This window comes from Anthonomus grandis, chromosome 1 (genome assembly GCF_022605725.1).
Source record: "Anthonomus grandis grandis chromosome 1, icAntGran1.3, whole genome shotgun sequence".
In the NCBI taxonomy this organism is placed as follows: domain Eukaryota; kingdom Metazoa; phylum Arthropoda; class Insecta; order Coleoptera; family Curculionidae; genus Anthonomus; species Anthonomus grandis.
This window is the reverse complement of record NC_065546.1, coordinates 11,351,065-11,371,828: the sequence shown is the minus strand read 5'-3', so window position 1 is coordinate 11,371,828 and position 20,764 is coordinate 11,351,065. Positions and strand designations below refer to the sequence as shown.

The 20,764-nt window shown below is 30.7% G+C and overlaps 1 protein-coding gene across 4 annotated transcripts; it reads left to right on the top strand.

The window, feature by feature from the left end:
- Positions 1-491: 491 nt before the first annotated feature.
- Positions 492-17,966, top strand: LOC126744588 (glutathione S-transferase 1-1-like). 4 transcript variants are annotated; one of them, XM_050452099.1, is made up of 4 exons: positions 492-745; positions 1,024-1,230; positions 1,290-1,613; positions 14,153-14,603. In XM_050452099.1, the coding sequence occupies exons 1-3, from the start codon at positions 599-601 to the stop codon at positions 1,608-1,610; spliced, it is 675 nt and encodes a 224-aa protein (XP_050308056.1). In that variant the 5' UTR covers positions 492-598; the 3' UTR covers positions 1,611-1,613; positions 14,153-14,603. The 4 variants fall into 4 exon arrangements, with proteins under 4 accessions (XP_050308056.1, XP_050308062.1, XP_050308055.1 ...); XM_050452105.1 differs by lacking the exon at positions 14,153-14,603 and adding an exon at positions 12,018-12,739; XM_050452098.1 differs by lacking the exon at positions 14,153-14,603 and adding an exon at positions 17,733-17,966 and having other exon boundaries at positions 493-745.
- The last annotated feature ends 2,798 nt before the right edge of the window (positions 17,967-20,764 follow it).

Here is a 20,764-nt window from a genome sequence, read left to right as displayed (position 1 = left end):
TATATTCTTACATTAGGAGGCATTTATGCTATATAGTTATATGAAGGACATTTTTTACGTTGGGATGATCGCTTTTCCTCCCTACAAACTCTGATAAATTACCACATTATTAAAAAAAAAAGAAAGTGAATTTGTCACAAGTAACCCCATTTTACGGTACTTATTTGTAAACTTATTTGTAAGTGAAAGTCATTCAAAAAGAAAAAGCTAGTAGTTCGGTATTGCGTCGTCATTATTTAACTTTCAGTGAGAAGGGTTAATATCTTTTTTATGTACGGAAAATAAAATAAGAAAATTTTATGTTTCTAACCAAACCTCATCAACTCTCTTAAGTCACTGGCTTAAATATTATTCCTAAAGAGTACAATACGACTTTTTGACAATTTAAATTAATGTCTTTCACTAAGGAATTTTGTTCAGCAAATTTTACAAAAATTCCACAATCCGGCAATGCAGCTGATTTATTTACACAAGAAAATTATCTCGAGGCTCCAGGCAATAATTATCTATATTTTAAATTGGATGGTCACGAACCGGTTTATTGATGTTGGAAATTTGAGAACACGACACATATTATATTATTATAACATTATATAAAATGTCCTCGAAACCAAAAGTATATGGAATCTGGGGTAGTCCCCCATTTGGGGCTGTTACAATGTGTGCAAAGGTGTTGGGGGTTGAATTAGATGTGGAAATAGTAAATCTATTAAATATGGAACAGTTAAACAAGGAATATATTCAGGTAGGCAATATTCTTATTATTAAGTTCAATTATCATATTAAAAAATAAATATGAAATAATTATGTAGTTTTGTGGTGTTCATACGATTTCCTTATAGTAGACCCAATCCATCATAACAGAAATGCATAAAGGCAAATTTTAAAAAAATTATCCCGTTAATCTTAGCGTCATCTGTTCATATAACTTTCAATCATCAATAGTAATAAATTTAACAGATAGTTTTCAACTCTTTTTGCAGTAAAGTTTATAATGCTATAATTTTATTTCATTATTTTTAGAAATGTCCTCAACACACAGTTCCATTATTAGATGACAACGGTTTTTTCCTACCAGATAGTCATGCAATAAATGGTTACTTAGTAAACAAATATGGCAAAGAAAATGATCCATTGTACCCAAAAAATGACATCAAAAGAAGAGCCCTCATTGATCACCGTCTTCATATGGATTCTGGCATTGTTGCTGCAAAAGGATTCAGTATAACAGTAAGTTAATAATATTCCTATAAGGTTATAATAATTATACTTATTTTTTTCTGTCACAGCGAACTATTGGCTTTAAAAATGTAAAACCTCCCCAAGAAGCGTTTGATGACTTAAAAGAAGCTTTCGCTCTCTTGAACAAGCAAATTGAAGTACAAAATACCAAATACATGGTCGGAGACATTTTGTCTATCGCTGATTTTAGCATTTATGCCACTGTCTCAAACTGGGGATTTTTCTTAAAGAACTGGGAAAACGAGTTTCCCCATATCAAAGCATATATGGAAAGAATGAAACAAGAAGACTGGCCTGAAGTTAATGATAAAGGCGTTAATGCTTTTAAAGCTTTATTTGAGGTCAGATTAAAGGAGTTGGGGATTTAATAAGTAAATAGATCTTTCAATACATTTTTGCTAATTTTATTATGAGAAATTTAAAAAATATTTGAATAGCTATTTAGTTGAAAATACGTGGAAGCAGGTCAAAGTTATTAAATTCTTATAATTATGGTCATGATGACCTTATATCCTCCTTATACCTAAAGAGTTACTATACTGACTCAGTGAAGTAGTGATGCTTTTAGTCAGTAATGCTTTTAAAGCTTTATTTGAGGTCAGATTAAAGGAGTTGGGGATTTAATAAGTAAATAAATCTTTCAATACATTTTTGCTAATTTTATTATAAGAAATTTAAAAAAAATATTTGAATAGTTATTTAGTTACAAATAAATGGAAGCAGGTCAAGGTTATTAAATTCTTATAATTATGATCATGATGACCTTATATCCTCTTTATACCTAAAGAATTACTATACTGATTCAGTATGAAGTGTAGAGTTACTCACAAGTAGAATAAAGTATGGTAAGTTTCTATTAATCATCATCTTTTAATTGCTCAACCTAAGTAAAGCCCTTGAAGAGTTCTATTACTTAATTAGGGGAAGCATGTTTATTTTTCGACATGTATATAATCTAGAGAAAAAATAAAAACTCCAAGTCTCAGTCTCAAATGCCAAATTTTATAATATTATATTTATATTATTTCGTTTAATTTCATTGTTTATTTTCATATTCCTACATAGCAAACATATATTATATATAAATGCTATGTATATTCATAATATCCTGAGGTATATACATACACTGTCTATTTTTAATGCTCTGTTTATTTTATGGAGATGAAATAAATATACATTTGTCACACACTAGGTAACAGGGTGAAACTACCAGTTATTGGACAGTTAAGCTTTTTTGGAATTTTAAATTGCTGCCACTGGAGTATTTTTTAACCGATATTTTTTTGCCTATGCCTGATATTAGTACATATATCCTATTTATGCCAACGGGTTTGAAATATTCTTAATATTATAGTTCTTTTAGAAAATGTAAAAAGTTCTGAAACGACTCCGAAAATCTAGTTATTGGACAAAAAATTCAATTACTGGACACGAAATGTTCAGTTATTGAACACAGGCAAAGCAATTAGTAAAAGCAAATAAAAACTTGAAATTACCTACTTAGTGTAAAAAAACTTTTATTGAACTATTTTCACTTATATTTTTTCATTTCAAGTTGGAATGTATTAAAAAGTTCTTCGACGTCTATGTCGTCATTTGAATTATTTTCTGACATCTGGTCCACTTTTTTCCTATAGTGTTCAAGATCGTCTATTTCAATTTCTTCCTCACTTTCTATTTCTCCTGGGTTTTTGTAAATTTTACTGACTTTGTTAATTTTATTGACTTGACCGTTCTCATCTACTTCATACTCCTCGCAACTTCCTAGTTGTTTCGGTTCGTTGCCATCATTTTTTTTCTGTGTATTTATTTCATTATCTTTCTTAACGCAAAATTCTTTTGATTGTTGATCGGTGTTACATTCATTGCTGTCTATTTCTTTGAGGTTGGATTCCTTGCGGTCACATCTTTCAATATCTCCTTTACTTTCTATTTCTGAAATAACATCATCATCATCGCTTTCCATAGTATAGCACAAGTGACACATGAATAAATCGTCATCATCTTCTTCAGGAACATGTTCGTTATATTTCTTCGGAATGCATCGTCGGTGAATTCTTTTCTTGCAGCTATCACATGTGAGGTAATTATTTTTGATTGTACGAACTTTGCATGCAAAGCATGAATTATTTTTGTCAGTATCTCGTGTAGTCTTTTTTAAAGCTTTTGCTGCTGCATTCTCTTCTCTTTTTCGCTTTCTCTCTAATTTATTATTTTCTAATTCTAACATTAAGGCATGCTTTTTCTCAAAACTTTCCTGGTACTCTCTTGATGTTATAGCAAAGGAGACTCTTTCGATATTGCGTTTATTTTTTCTTGTTGGTTGTTCTGGCACTTCTAGATAGTCACCTATATTTTTACTTGTTGACGGCAAGCTACAAGTTTTCTTACTAGGTTTAATGACAATATTTTGTGTTACATTAATTTGTTATTTCTTTGTAAGTTGAATATGAGATGAATTGACTTTAAAATCCAAATTTATTTTTTTAATTTCTGGTTCACTTGAAGGTTGGTTTTCAGATAGATCTAGTTCAGGTTCAGCCTCAGTCGAGTAAAACACCTTAGTAGCAAACAATTCTGATATGTCTCTTACGTCAAAGTCTTTTTTTTTAACATGTGTCAATGAATCAGGTTTTTCAAAATAACTTCATATTTTGTACAAAGCCAAAAATTGTTCGGTAATACCTTCCTTAACCAAAAGATCATCGAATAACTTACATCTTTTAATTAAATCTTCCCCGGTCAAAGTAACAAAGGATCTATAGTCCATACGCGGGGGCGGCATTTTTACCTAAAAATGTGGTAAGGTGATAATTCAAATTATAATAGGTAAATAAAAAAGTTTTTATAATATCCTCAACACGCTGATTTCCTCCCAAACACTTAGTGTAATCAACAGCATCTGGGTTAAAAGGGAATAAACCACATACACGAAATCCATTGATTAAAGTGTCTCTTTTAATATTATTCGCCACTACTTTCTCCAGTAGAGGAGCAAATGTCATTTTATTTAGCACTTCTCCAGGGTTTTCTTCATAAAATTCCCTAACTGCCTTTTTCCATCCCATTTTTATGGGCCGGAACACTGCAACATCGCATGGTTGGAGAATTCTGGTTGCATTCGGATATAAGGCTATAACTTCAATGTTTAACTCATTGCAAAGTAGGCTCAAGTCATAACTTAAATGGGACTTATGCCCATCCAAAAATAATATTACAGGGAATTGTATATTATTATTCACCAAAAACGGATGAAATATATTTTTCACATAATCGAATCATTGTCGGATCTTCCAATGCCCCAATCAGGATCTTTGACAGTCTGACTTATTTTTTCCGGAACTCGCTTCTAAGGATACACTATCATCATTGGCGGACCAGTTAATCCAGAAACAGAAAACGAAAACATGACAGTGATGCTTTCCTTAGATGATCCTTTTTCCACAGAATAAACATTTTTTGCCCCTTTTGTAGCAAAAGCTTTGCCAGTTTCTGGGCAAATCTGAAACCCGGATTCATCGCCATTGTAAATTCTTGAAGGGTCATCAATGATTAAGTTTTTGGAAGTAAGATAACTATTTATATCTATTTATAGTCAGAAGCAGATATTTTCGAATATCTGCTTCTGACACACAAGCGCTGGCACCACTTACTGCTTCACTTGTCCGCTGTACAGTTGTTGGATGTCTTTTTAAAAAAGCCTAAAATATAAAGTGGCATCTATAAATATTTTCCAAGTCGGTATATTCTTTGTTGCCTAATTACCTTAAACCAACTATCGCCAGGTCTGTTATTTTTAAAGCGATTAGGACGTGGATTTTCAGTCAAAAATTTTTGGACGCTATTTAAAATGTCCTCTCGTTTTCTAGGGAATGCCTTTTGTGGCCAGCTCTTCTATCCACCTGCAAAATTAAAAACAGTTATCCTGATATTTCAACATCTTACCTAACTAAATTAACTTCACCTTACAAGATCAGACTCTTCTCTTGCTGAAAGAATTGGATTTGGACCGCATGTGTCTTTATGTCCAGGATTTTTTATTTTGAATTCCAGCGTTGACTTAGGTACACCGTATTTATGTGCCGCATTTCTATATGACATTTTGTTATTCTTTACTTCATGTATCGCGGCTTCCATCGATTCCGCATTATATTTATTTTTCTTGGGCATGATTGAAAACTATAGATACAAAAAAAAATCATGTTTCCGTTATAGGACAGAGTATACACTGTGATTATTAACACCAAAATCGAAGTACCGGAAACAAGAGAAGACGCACAAAAATTACACACAAAAAGTGTATAAACTTTGCAAAATGCAGTTATTGGACAGATGTCCAACAACTAAAAAGAATCATATTTTAATGTCAGTTATTGGACACCCCTCTAAAACATAACTTAAATTAAATATATTGATATAAACCTTAAAAATACTTACTTTTACTAGACCACTACGTTGTATATTTATGCGAGCACTTTGGTACAATTTCACTGGTAATTACAACACTAAAATTCACCTAAGGTTTCTTAAGATAGGCTTAAGGAAACTCACTTTTTTGTGCATAACCACAGAATCTCACAATTGGCGCGAAAACAGAAATGTCAATTAAATGTCATTTATGTCTATATTGATACCAATAGTATAATGGCGACATATCAATAATATTTAGCGAACTACTAAATACAGAATTCTTCTTTTTAGTTAAAATAATGGAATGTCCAATACCTCGCAGGTGTCTAACAACTGGTAGGTTTACCCTATATGGAATATACTATTAGTATGTATAGTGGATATCCTGAATATACTAGATATTTAAACTATATCCAAGGGTTATATTCTAGCGATGTCTCATAAACATCTATTATATTCTATGTATCTGTTACATGTATCTTTATAAAATATACAAATACATTTTTAAGATTCCAGGATATATAATAAATATTCCTAAGGTATATAGGTACCTATATCCATGATACATGTTCCGGATATACCATATATGCATAATTTGTTAGGTATCAAAATGACGCTGGCATACGTCGTTTTTCGTACTTTCTGGTCTATAAGATGAGTCATTTTGACGTCCTTACCACTTTAAAGTAACGTACAAATGTACCATCCAAAATAACGTCCTAAATAAAGGCTAAAAGACGTCTTAAACGGAATTGAAAAAGGCTTCTGGAAGACGTCAAATATTTACATAGGACGATGTTTATTTTAGATCTTATAGGACTTGCATATTAAAAAAAAACGTTTTTACTTAAATTGCAAATATATATTTATTTATTCATTTGTAAGTATAACATAATAAAACAGATATTCTTTGGTCAAGGAAACCTTAAAGAAGGAGTAAGGAACAGGAAACATTCGGCATAAAAATACTGACAACTCTTCTTAATCTTAATAAAAGGAAGTGCGCGCCCATAAAACATGCCGTGTTTCCTATCATTTTTTTTAAATCTATAAATATTAGATTAAGGTGACATGCTGTAAACGCTGTATAAAATAAAACTTTTTTGTAGAAAAACAGTATATATTTCGGGCGGACATTACCTCTTGAGAAAATGTTAACATTAAAAATAGAAGATCACATTTTTTTATTAACAATGTAGTTTTTAACCAAGTCGCCTTAGTATGTATTTGTTGTACAGCAAATATGGTGCAGGTGATCTCAGATTCAATTCTCGACATTGTCTGTTCTTTTTTATTTTTATTTTACTTTAAAATTTTCATTTTTTTGACCAATCGGGACGACATACAGACGTCAAAGTGACGTTCCTGAAATGAAGTCGCTTAACGTCATTTGACGTCATCTTTATTAGCAGGCGACGTTAATGTTCACAAGATATATACATTTAATATTTGTACTTGAACATATAAAAATAAAGTTCATCTCAATATGTAATGTATTTACATAAAACATACACGATATTTGTTGCACCTTCTGGACCTAATAGCTATATACAGTGGATATCGCATGCTATCTGGGTTATTATTAAAACATCAATGATTCGGATATTAAATTATATTTATTATTATTATATTATATTATTTATACATTCTGAGATTGTCTGAATTAAAAGTTCCTGAATCAGAAATATCTTATGTAAAATGTTTTTTTTTTTAAGATTTTTTGGTTCTTTTTAATTATAGGTAAATTAATTATAACTGTGAATTTTTAAAGATTTCTTCCAATTTTGATATTTTAGCGGTTAAAACTTTTGCTTCGACAACACAAAATAAATCACTCCAACATATCGAATTTTCATAATTTAAAAAGTTCATTCATTTTAAAATTCACTATTAATTACACATACTAGACAGGACTTTGACAGCTATGTACATAGACAGCAACAAACATCACTATGGGAAAATTTAGGAGAAATATCAAATTTTACTACCAAGGAATCTTAATTTTGTTAATTTTAATTATTTATCTTGACTGAACATAAGCATGGTATACATTTTTAAGCAGCATTTCTAAAGAGATTTTTCTACATTTCTTCTCCTTTTTTAATAGGTAAGTATGTATTAGGCAACAGCAAACATCACTATAGGGAAATTTAAGAAAAATATTAAACCCTACTACCATGCAAACTTAATTTTGTTAATTTTAATTATTTCTCTTGACCAAACATAAGCATGCTATACATTATTAAGAAATATTTCTAAAGAGGAATTTGAAAATTCACAAAATTAAATATGGCACCCATAAAAAAAGCACAAGTTGATTTCGGCATCATTTAAAATAGTGGGTCTAGATTATTTTTTACTTTATTTTAATTTAATATCTTATTTTTTATTCTAATACCATAAAAATGTAGGTATCATTTATAATAAAAAAATGTAAAGAATTTTATAAATTGTAATGTTTCTTTTTTCTCTCTCAATATCTGTTGCTATTTCGGGTTTAAAGAAGTAGATGACAGATTATATACAGGCAATTGATTGCACAACTTTCTTATTTGATTCAGCCTTTATTTTTAACAGTTTTTAATAATATAATGTATTGAAATAATATTAAAAGTCATTTATTTGCACAAATTGTCTGGCACAGATAATAAAATCATTATAGATATATAATTGTTGTGTTATATAATGTAAAAAAACATGTCTAAGTATCTAAAATGAGTATTTGCGATTATCAGTATTGTTATAATGATTACATTCCATTATCTAAATAATTATAACGGACTATATAAAAAGTATTATTAGATGACAAATTGCAATGCTTATTGTATTATTATATTAAAACAATATTGTTATGAAAATGTCAATACGTTATTTATCTTCATAGTTTTTGTACGATTTTGGCCGTATTTTGTAGTTTAAGTTGATTAGATAAGTTTATTTAGGGTTTTTTTAATATTTAAAAATGGTTGACTATGGAAGATTGTCTCAGGGTAAAGTCACTATTCAGTAGATCTCAAATAGATTTATGGAGGTAGTGTACGTGTATCCGTTAGGCATGATATTCGTGTATCAAATGCATGTTGCAAATGCCTTAGATAGATGTCTTCGCGAATCATAAAAGTGGGAGGAATCAAATAAAGTCTTAGTAATATTTACCGCTCACCTAACGGCAATTTGCAATTTGGAATTGATCCCTTAGAGCGTGCTGTTTCTACTGCTTTTCTCCTTTGTGACGAACTGGTATGTTTAGGAGATTTTAATATCATGTTAAATATTAATAATTTAACCAATTCCCTATTCAATTATCTTAATTCATATTCCCTATCACAAATGGTTGTTAAAAAACTATGGGTTCTTCTGGTAATGTTGCTATAGCTTAATTAACTTTTTAATTCTGTTTATTTACTTAATGTCGATTGGGTTGAAATCTTTAAGACAGTCATTGTATTAAAGATAAGGTTGATTTGCTTACCAACAACATTATTTTCGATTCACAGGCATGCTTCTTTGCGCAGGGCTCTTATACGCAGACCTAAATCGCCTTGCTTTACAGGCCTTTCAAAATAATGAAAACTAATCAATAATTGTTTTATTGATTTGATTAATAAAACTTCATCCAGTGTAGATGACCGCATGATTGAATTGTGGGAAGCGCGTCGTAATGACAGCACCTCTGATTTTAATAACATTTCTGAGAGAGAGATTTTAGGTGCTCTATTTGAAATGAAGTCGAATGCCTTTTGTTCAGATGGGATTTCTCTTCACATCATTAGGCTATGCTGTCCTACAGTCATTCCTTTTATACAGCATGTCTTTAATGCTTGTAGTTTTTTCCTCTAGCTGGAAAATACTGATGGAAAACTGTTGGTATGCCCGTAGCCAAGCATAACCATGTACAGAGTATGCCTGATTTAAGATCTTTTTGTATTCATCCATATATTTTTTATTATCCTCATATACCGCTTTTCTATAAATCATATGTCTATTTTTTACTTGTGACTAATTTCAATATTTATTTTCGGACATATTTCATTTATGATAACAGTCAGGCTATTTATTAAACAATTTGCTATTAAACTTGCATCACTGGAAGCAATATATCATGTTACATCGAGAAGACTATTTTGCAATAATTCCCACTTATAATTCTACATACTTCATATTATATCTTTTATTTCTGCTTTTGTATTCAACATGGTTTGACAAAAGGCAGTGATCACCGATCTTCGGCGTCAAATGTATTTTATAAGATATGTGCTTATCATATAATCTAATAACGTTTGACTTGTATTAGTTAGTTACTTAGTAATAATATTTGACACAGAGCAGATTCTTGAAGCACTGCTCTATTTTGCAGAGTACACCTCACTCACTCTTGAATAAATCAGTTCAATACCATCGATGTTGTTGAAGAGCAGATCATGTATGCGTAATCGAATGCCTTAGTTAAGTTACAGAAAAAAAAATCTCTTGTTCATTATCCATCATGTATATCTTTTTTACTCCTTAGTTTACCTTCAGATTATCGTTTTAAATATTCACAATTAATATCTTAGATCGTCTGATAATGATGCACTATTTGTATATTAATATAACGTAACGATAATACTTGTACTTAATCTGGAATTGGCTGCTAAAATATGATTCAATACGAGGTAGAATGATTTGCAGTGAATTTATAAAAAAAGGAGTGAGTAGTTCCAAGGTCTTGAATGCTTATACATTCTTTCAAAGATAGCTGTAGTAAGATCTCTAAGAGAAAATACAACTTTAGTGGTTTTGCCTTATTGAGCCGAACCATTCTTCCTTGGTCACTGACTGCAGGTACAATCAAGTGATTTGCTAATAAGCTGCAAACAGCAGTATACTGTCATCGGCAAAGAGTATGTATTTTAAGTACAAAACAAGCCCTGGGACTGAACGATGAGGATTCCTTCATTCTATCACCTTACAAAAATATATTGTAATATCAACCCTTACAAGCTGATATATGTGATTAAGATATGCCTTAAACCATTTAAGAGGTCTTTCTTTGAACTCGTAGTAATGCAACTTATTAACTAAGAAATAGGGTGCCGCAACATAACGTTTTTGAAATGCCCGCCATTCAAGTTGTAGTTCTAAAGCATTGTTCTCATCCTAGTCAGTCGTTATCATGCGTTAGAACAGTCGTTGCCGTGGAAGCTTATTTTTCGAACAGACAAATTTCTTTAACGTAGCCCCGTTCCAGACGGAAATCCGTTGTTCTATGGGTCACATTTAGACAAATCGAGTATACCACAAGACTAAAAACTGTGGTTCCTCGGCTCATCAGGTCACCCGATAACATTGAGACAATAGGAAAATGATGACAGTAGGTATGACCAAGGCACTCTGCGCGTTAACACGCGTTTGCCGATAGACTTTCTGTTCGTTTAGTAAGGCAAATCTTCCACGAAGACCTACATTACCATTTATACAAGTAAGCGATTGTGCAGAAACTCTCCGAGGGCAATTTTAATGATTTTGTAACAATCTATGATTTTGTAACAACTGTAAAACGAAACTTAAAATATGTAGGTTTTGTTTTAAAAAAATTATGTTTCATAAAATGTATTTTATTGTATTTTAAAAAAAGAAAGTTGTTGTTGAAATGTGCCCGCACCCTGTATTATGATTTATACAATTGACTGCTTAAGAGAAATCGCAGAAAATTGTTACTATGGTGTGCTCCTGGTTTAGACAGAAATCTTGTTGTACATACAGCCGTTTTGAAGTTAAATACATTATCAGTCGGTCGAAAAAATCTTGGTACTGTCAATTGCTTTACAAAAACCTAAATATATTGAAAACTACTAAACCGATTATATTAATTTCTTTCATACCGAAGACAAAAAATTTAATTTCAGCCTCAAAATAACCTCTAAATTTCACAGTCGAGGGAAGTTCAATTAGGCATTTATAAGAAAAAAAATGATCGCTAAAACCACAAAACACCATAGCAGCAATATTAATTACTATCACATACAGCGACACCATTGGCCTTTATTTTGCTCTACGCCTTCAGATAAAGTGAGAAAAAAAATTAAGTACGATTTGAATTTGCTCTTTTTTTATAAATTTGTCTAGAAATATTTTTCTTCACTATAAATTAGTATATATTATTATATTATTTAATTAAGCGTCAAGTTACGCAACCTTACCATAATTATACTTTACGTTTTATGATATCCCAATGACGGTCCCTTTTGAATTTGGGACATCTTCTAAATACCCAAAAAATGCCGTGGGCGTCTTGGAATCAGAAAATCTAGTGCTTAGGGAAAAAGTTTTAACGAATGAAGAATTAGCTAAAAGAAAAAATGTTTTAATTTTTGGAATTCCAGAATCTGCAGCGAGACCTTTGGAGAAAAGTGTGTTAGACATTTTCAATGATAAGTTACGCCTGAAAATAGGAAAAAATGAATTAGACTGCACCTTTAGGATTGGAAAACACAGATATGGAAAACCTAGGCCTATACTAGTGAAACTTGTTAGAGAAAGTACTGTGAGTGAACTTTTAAGGAACTGTAATAAATTAAAGGGAACTAGAATTTTTATCGGGAGAGATTTAACTGAAGAAAAGAGAAGTGAAAGTAAAATTCTCTACGATTTTTATAACATAGCTAGCGAAAAACAGTTCTTAAAAATATAAAATCGAAACTTATTATTGGAAACGAGGAATATACATTCGAAACACTAAAAAGATTCGACAAAACTACATTTTTGGAACCATTAGTGGATAAGTGTCTTATTTTCAAACACAAGTGCGCCACCCACTCCAGCACCAAGGAGTTACCAGATTGAAGACTCGAACGAAGACGGAACTACCCCTTCTCCACCAAAATCTCTCCCAAAGGAGGAGAATAAAAAGAAAATATCAAATTCTACCTAACCAAACATCAATAAACTGAAAGACTAGGACTGGATCATCAAGCAATATGCCACAAATTCGGCCAACTAGAAATAAGCAGTTTTAATGATAAAATTTGTTATACTTATATGTATGTAAGTGTTAGTACATTTTCTATTTCTGATGCATTTTTATATTATATCCATTCTAACTTTATGTATCGCCTTTTAATATTCTTTCAATGTTCATATTATTATGTCTCTAGTTCACTACAATTTTAAAATTCTAACTCTGGTTGTATGTATGTATGTACAGTAGAGCAGTACTAATTTCCTTAAATAGTGTTATTAGTATAAGTATCTATTATGGCCAACTATATTCAACATTTTCCAAATGAAGTGCATAATACCTATGAAGTAAAAATCATTAAATTATAACATTAAATTCACAAATAGAAAAAGAATCTTTTAATGATAGTTTGCTCGTATACTTGGACAAATGTAAAAAATACAAAACATACGTTCTAATAGGAAACATTAACATAAATGTATTTAACATAACAGATCAAAATATAAAGAACTATAAGAATATTTTAGCGCAAATTCAGTTTAAATCGTTCATAAACAAAATCACACGAGCTAAATCTATTACTTTTCTTGATCATACCTTTTTTAAAGGTCAAAGTACATTACTTGATAATTCTAAATCATTTGTTTTTTAAAATCATATTACTAATCACTACCCAGTAGTACTATTTGTTCCTTTTACACAACCTTTAAATGAAATAAAACCAGTTCAAACTAAATGCTTCACAAATTATATTAACCTAAGAATGATTTGAGACTAGAAATATAGGATTGGGTTTATGGCACAAAAAATGGAAGAACAAGTATGAAGATTTTTATAGATGAACTGCAATTTTATTTAGAAAAAAATACATTTTAAAAATACATTTTATAAAAACCATTTTTCGAAAAGAATGGATGGAACTCTAATCTACAAAAAACTATTATGGTAAAAAATAAACTATACGCTGACTGAAAGTCGACGTCAAGATCAAAACTTTGGGACTGCATAAATAAAAATATTGTAACAAAACTAAATCAAAAACTGAAATACTCCAAATAAAATATACAAATGTTAGTATAAACTAAGAAACAGGCTATTTTAAATGAATTTAATAACTTCTATAGCGACCTAGGTGAAAATTTTGCGAAAAAAATTAAAAACTTTCCAAATTATAAGAACAACATTCAATATCTAGAAAATTCTGTGATTTTAAGGCACATGCCAATCTTTGCAGTCAATAAAACTATAATAAATCTTAAAATAAAAAAATGTCCTGGATGGGACAATATAAGAAGTGAATGCCTAAAAGAAATACCGACAAAAATTTCACCGATTTTGGCGTGGATAATTAATAAGTCGTTTAATACAGAGTGCTTTCCGGACTCTCTTAAAATCGGAATTATTAAACCCTTGTATAAAAGTGGTGATTAAAAAGAAATATCAAATTACAGGCCTGTCTACTTTTATCAACATTTTTGAACAAAATTAATTTAAAAAAAATTACAAATTTCTTAAGTTAATTTAGTTAATTTAGTGCATTGTCAGGCAATTTGGTTTCAGGGATTGGAGATCTACGCAGGATGCAATTAAATTTTTAACATCAGAAATAACTGATGCACCAGTAATAGTCAAGCTTGCTTATGACTGTTTGTGGATCTTTTAAAAGCCTTTGATACTATCGGTCAGGAGACACTCCTGTGGACTCCGAGGCAAAGTTTTCGACTTGCTGAAAAGCTACCTTACAAATAGAATGCAGCGTGATGACATCAACGGAACCATAAGCAGTGAAAGAGACCCCAGAGAACTGTGTTGGGTCCTTTACTTTTTACAATCTATGTTAATGACATGCTTATTCTTAAACTAAATGGCACGCTAGTTAGTTTTGCAGATGACACCGTTTTACTCTGTAGAGGAACGTGTTAGCAAATTAGAATAACCCACATTGAAAAAGACTTTGTGGAATTAAAAAACTGGTTTCAACACAATAAATTAGCTTTAAATATACAAAAAACTAAGTACATGTCTTTTGCAACTTACAGAAATTCCCTTTCAAGGCTTGACTTTAAGATTGGGGATTGTGATATACTTGAAGAAGCATCTTTTAAATATCTCGGTATTAAAATTAACAATTTATTTAAATGGGTCCTTCATATCGATGAAGTAGTTCAAAAGGAAACTGCTCTGCAAATTTATGTTCCTTCGAGACTTTTTGATTGCCGAATATCTAAAAGTTATATACCGGGTGGTGCATCGCCGAACGGAACATAGAAAATCCCATGTAAATTTTAAGGGGGTCAATTATTGGCTTCCATGTACATTTTACAGAAAAAATGTAAGATAACTTTTTGAAGAGACTAATCTGGCAAACCCTCGGGCAAAGTTTCAAAAAATTTTAATAAGCGAATGTTGAATTATTAAATTAAATGTAATTGCAAAATTACCAAATTTTCGGTTCAGGTAAAACCAGAGACGAGCCACCAGCAAACAATTTGTTATAAGGCTTTGTCAAATCTGACGTACAGCCGAATACAAGAAATGTTTTTCTTTTTTTCGTTTTATCAATCTCACAACCATGCATTCAAAGTAAGACACGTTAACATTACTTTTTTTATCTAAACTTTTATTTAATATAACGATGAAGTTAAACCAATAACAATTATTATGATCGATTATTAAAAAAATAATTTTATCATACTTAGAATTTAATTAAACCAATAGCAGTATCTGAAATATTTTCAATTTATTTTCCCATCAAACCTATCTGGTCCATTTCAACCATTAAACCTATTATTAGTAAATTCGAGTTTAAAGACATTGCAATAAATAATTGTAAATGTTTAACTCAGAAGATCGAAAATAGATCCGAAAAAAAGAGAGAACAGAACTCTTAATATTTTACTAAGTGTGGAAAATTAAAATAAAATAAAATACAATAACTTTTTTAAAAATAATAGAGAATTACATAAAAGCATCAATTAATCAAATGTTCAAACAACCCCCCATTAACAGCTAATTAATATCCTAACCGATCATAAAATTCATTTCAAACGTTACTAAGTTAATATTGGGAAAGTTTATTACATTCTAACGAAATAGCGTTTTGTAACTGGTTTAGATTCTCAAATTTTACACTTTTATAAATGACACTTTTTAAATGACCCCACAAAAAGAAATGGCTCCCCACCTGGCTGGCCAAAGTATCCGGTACCGTGGATCAATAATAATGCCGTTAAAAGCATTTTCCAAGCACTCTCTAACCATACGGGCATTATGGGCCGGACAACCATCCATTTGGTACCAGATCATTTCATCTTCCTGAACAACTTCTTCCAAGGCGGGTCCAATTTGATTTTGAAATAAGTCCAAATAGGTTTCAGCTGTTGTCCGATAATTCCCACGAATACATTTGTTTTTTGAGGTGTCCGAGTATGAACAAAGCGATGTTCATTTTCTTGGCTCCAATACCGGCAATTCTGAACATTTGTTTCATTGTTTCATTTGCTCTTTCCATCATTTCAAAACAAAATGCCATTCTTCGCTCTTCATCTCCTTCCTGCAGCTCTTGATGTTTATCGAATTTATACGAATAATATTTGTGCTTTTTTAAAGTGCGCAATACCGTTGTATGATGTTTATTTATCTCTTGCCCAAGAACCCTCGTACTAACCATCTTGTTTTCCTCCACACTCAGTAGAATATTAAGATCTCTGTTCTCTCTTTCTTCGGCTCTATTTTCGATATCCTGAGTTGAACATTTACAATTATTTATTACGGTACCTTTGGACTCGAACTTATTGACAAATCGTCTAATAGTTGAAATGGAAGGAATGGGCTGGGTGGGGAAATTAACTGAAAATATTTCAGATACTCCTCTAAAACTGTTTCCCGCATAATGCCACTTAATTATGGCTATTTTTTCGTCGATTGAATAATTCATACTTGTTTTCAAATATCGACTGTCACTGATTTATTGACACTTTTCCTCACGTCAGTGACAATATTTATTTTACTGGTGCCCGTTTGGTTTTATCTGAACCGAAAATTTGCTAATTTTGCAATTACATTTAATTAAATAATTCAAGATTCGCTTATTAAAATTTTTTGAAACTTTGCACAAGGGTTTGGCAGATTGGTCTCTTCAAAAAGTTCTCTTACATTTTTTCTATAAAATGTACAGGGATGCCAATAATTGATCCCCTTAAAATTTACATGCGTTTTCCTATGTTCCGCTCGGCGACCGACAACCCGGTATATGTCTCTTGTACAAAGTCATTTAGTTTATATTATTTTGGGATGGGGAAGCGTTTCTGAATAACATATACAAAAATTAAAATCAATTCAAAAATGGTTTTTTAAAAATAATTTTTGGCAGAGAGAAAACATATCCCACTGATATCCTGTTTTTTTAAAGTAACATATTAGATTTGCGTAGATTGCTTAAAAATCCTTAAAAATATAAAGAAAAACAAGATAGAGTTAAATTTTGAAATTCAAATTCAAAAGACTTTTATTACCACTTAAACAATGTACATAGAAAATTAAATTTTTTTATTACAAGAATTTACACAATGCTAAGAGTAATGCGGACTGAACTGCGATAATAAAAACAACCGATAACACCTACACGAGCTAGCGCGCATGTGCTGCTCAGACCGTTAAAACATACTAACCTAATTACAACTAAAAGAAGAATAAAGACTTCCAATTATAATTATTTAGAAAATAAGTTATTAAACCCTAAAAACAAAAACAAAGGTAAGGACACAAAGTCACGGTCTCATCCAATCTATATAATTTATTAAAAAAGCTTAAAAGCTACACGTGTTTCGCTCCTGTCGGAGCATCATCAGGCCTAGACCTACACAGATCACATTACACCTTGTGTGAGTTGTAATGTGATCTGTGTAGGTCTAGGCCTGATGATGCTCCGACAGGAGCGAAACACGTGTAGCTTTTAAGCTTTTTTAATAAATTATATAGATTGGATGAGACCGTGACTTTGTGTCCTTACCTTTGTTTTTGTTTTCGTTTGGTCTCTTAGAGAAAAATGGATGATACGTTTCTACCCTAAAAACATATAAAAGCTAAAAACAAAAAAAATATAGTGTAATAATTTACTATATCAATTACATTAATATAGGTACCATTTGTGCAATAGACAGAGAGGAGGAAGGGCGGCAAAAAACACGAGCCGAGGCTGGAAAACCAGGGCCACACGACGCAAAACTGAATAGATATTCTAAAATGAACCATTTAAAATTTTATTTTTATGCCTGCAAGATCAATAAGACCAGTGTTGATTTAAAAAGTAAGAACTCAAAAATAATATGATTGTAATTAATTAAAAATAATTAAATTATATTTTTAATAAAAATTTGGTGGTATGAATTTGTTAAAATGCCTATGCTAGTTGAGAATTAAGAAGAATTTCTTTAACATATGCAATAAATTTCTTTGGTGAACTATTTTTAATGTAATCCGGTAACTTGTTCCACATATGAATGCCTAAATACTGGAATCATTTTTAAAACCTGATGTTCGATGAAATGGAATTCTAATCAAGTTTGGATTTCTTACATTGTGTATATAATCATGGTGAAAAAATCAGTCTCTTAAATATGGCGGCTAACCCGATTTAATTATTTTGTAAATTAAATTATACATATGACACTTCCTTCTATTTTCATATTTAATATAAAATGTGAATTTAGATAAGGAGTAATGTGGTCCTTATACGATATATTAAAGGAAAAACGCATACAACTATTTTGCAGTTTTTGCACACGCGTCCTTGACAGAGATACGGTTAGTGAGTCGCCATACACAATGTCTGCACAATGTCTGCATAGTGCATAATCCACCAAAGACAGTACAAGCGAATTGCAAAGCAAATATTTGGTGTTTGATGGTAACTGATTTTTGTATTGATATAAGTTTTTTAAACGACCGTAAGCAATTTTAATTTTGTTCTTAATGTGGGAGGCAAAGCTGAGATTTGAATCGAATATAACCCCTAGATTACGTTTTTCCGCAACGAACGTTTGGTATAACTGTTCCATTAATATTAATTTTAAAATTTTCCATGCAATCTAGAAGATGACTTTTATTTTGTGAAAAAAACATTGCACATAACTTTGAAGCATTTAATTTGAGGTTATGGTTTTCAGCAAACAAAGCAATCTGATTTAAATCGGCGTTAATTTTATTCTGTGCCACCTGAACGTAATATTTTAAAAGAATTATAAATTTGGGAGTCGTCAGCAAATTGGTGCAGCTTAGAATTTTCGATGCACTGATTCATCTCCGCAACATATAAAAAGAAAAGTAAGGGGCCTAATATGGAACCCTGAGGCACCCCTTTTTTAAATGACAAAAACCTTGAAAATTTAAATTCACCGTTCGGACACAATGTAACCGATCTTTAAGATAAGAGAAAAACCATAATAGTGCAGTTTTGCCAAAAGCATTTGGTGATCTATGGTATCAAATGCTAATACTTAGATCTAAAAGAGTCAGGCAAGTTATTTCCTTTGAATCCTCTTTAAACCTGATATCATTAACAATACTGATAAGACTTGTTATAGTACTAAAAGATTTACGAAATCCTGACTGGCAATCAGGAATAATTTTTAAATTATAAACATAGTCAGCTATTTCGTTATATACGTGACGTTCTAAGATTTTTGAAATGACATGCAGAATACTTATTGGTCTAATGTCTTTATAATCTGTTGGACCAGGTATTTTTGGTAAGGGAATGAGTATCGCTTTTTTCCAATCATCGGGGAATTGGTTTTCTAAAATGCAGGAATTTAAAATATTGACTAATGGCTTAAGACAAAAAGGAAGACATAGTTTAAGATCTCTTATTGAAATTCACATCTCTTATTGAAAATCATCTATTGCATTTGACCCTATTTTATTTATAATTTCGACAGTTTTATTTTTAGTTATAAGACTTATAATAAAAAACCGTCTCAAAGTGACTAAATATATTTAAATTATAAAAGTTAAGTTTTTCTAATGATGTTGAATTAGTATAACCCACGGTGTTCGATAAAAAATTATTTAAGTCCTCGGGTAAATTGAGATTTTCAGGAATAGGGTCAATCTTTTTTTTAGTAAAATTAAGTTTTTTTGCTTTGTTCCAAAATTCTTTACCCTTTTCTATAGACATTTGCTTGAAAAAAGTAATTTTTTCGCGATTAATTGCGTGTTTAGTATAATTCTTTAATTGCCTGTAATATGTCAAATTCACGAGAGTTTTTTGTCGAGTATATTTTTTGCGAGCTTCGTCTCTTAATTTAATTAGTTATTTAATATTACTCGTTATCCACGGCGTAAATGGTCTATCCTTATATAGCCTTGTTTTAAACGGAGCGTATTTATTTATTAAATAGGAAATATTATTGGTAAGTAATGACACTTTTTGATTAATGTCAGAAATATAATAAATATTATGCCACTGTAGCTGCTGGGCCTCCTCCCCAAAAGAAGTCATATTAATACTATTGTATTCCCTGGACCTAACAACTTTTTTACAAATATTAACCAAAGTTCATCTACTTGACATATCCAACTAGGACTCGCAAAACTCATGGCCGAATGAGTTGAAAATATTTTTTTCCAAGACTGTTATAAGATATTCCCAAGTGATATAAGGATGGTGGAAAGCTTTGACTGTTTCAAATGCAAAAACTGGATATTTTTAAATGGTAGAGAAGTTTTTAACGATTTAATTAATCTTAAATACATTAAATAAATTATTTTCAAACTTATAAATTATTTCAAACTGCTTTTAAAATATCACTTTACATGTATTACTATTTCATATTGTACTGATTATACTCTGAAATTACTTTTCTAATCCCGGATATAGACCGTTTACCCAATAAGGACAATTTTACATTTACCCGATTATGTAACCACAAATCACGCACAAGAGGTTAGTGTGCCTCAGTGATATTTCTAAACGTTTATGTTTTTATTTATTGTATTGGTTATTATATATATTATTTTTAATAAACGGTATTATTATTATTATTTTACACCATTGTCTTCTTTCTGTAAATGTTTGGACTTAAACTCTTAAAATATGCTGCACTTATGTTATAAAACTTATACCAATATGACTTTAATAAATGAATTATTTATTAAAATAAAACAAAATAA

Coding starts and splice junctions, on each gene's coding strand:
- LOC126744588 (XM_050452098.1), top strand. CDS start 599: ATGTCCTCGAAACCAAAAGTATATGGAATCTGGGGTAGTCCCCCATTT. Junction 746..1,023: donor TAAACAAGGAATATATTCAG/GTAGGCAATATT, acceptor CATTATTTTTAG/AAATGTCCTCAACACACAGT. Junction 1,231..1,289: donor CAAAAGGATTCAGTATAACA/GTAAGTTAATAA, acceptor TTTCTGTCACAG/CGAACTATTGGCTTTAAAAA.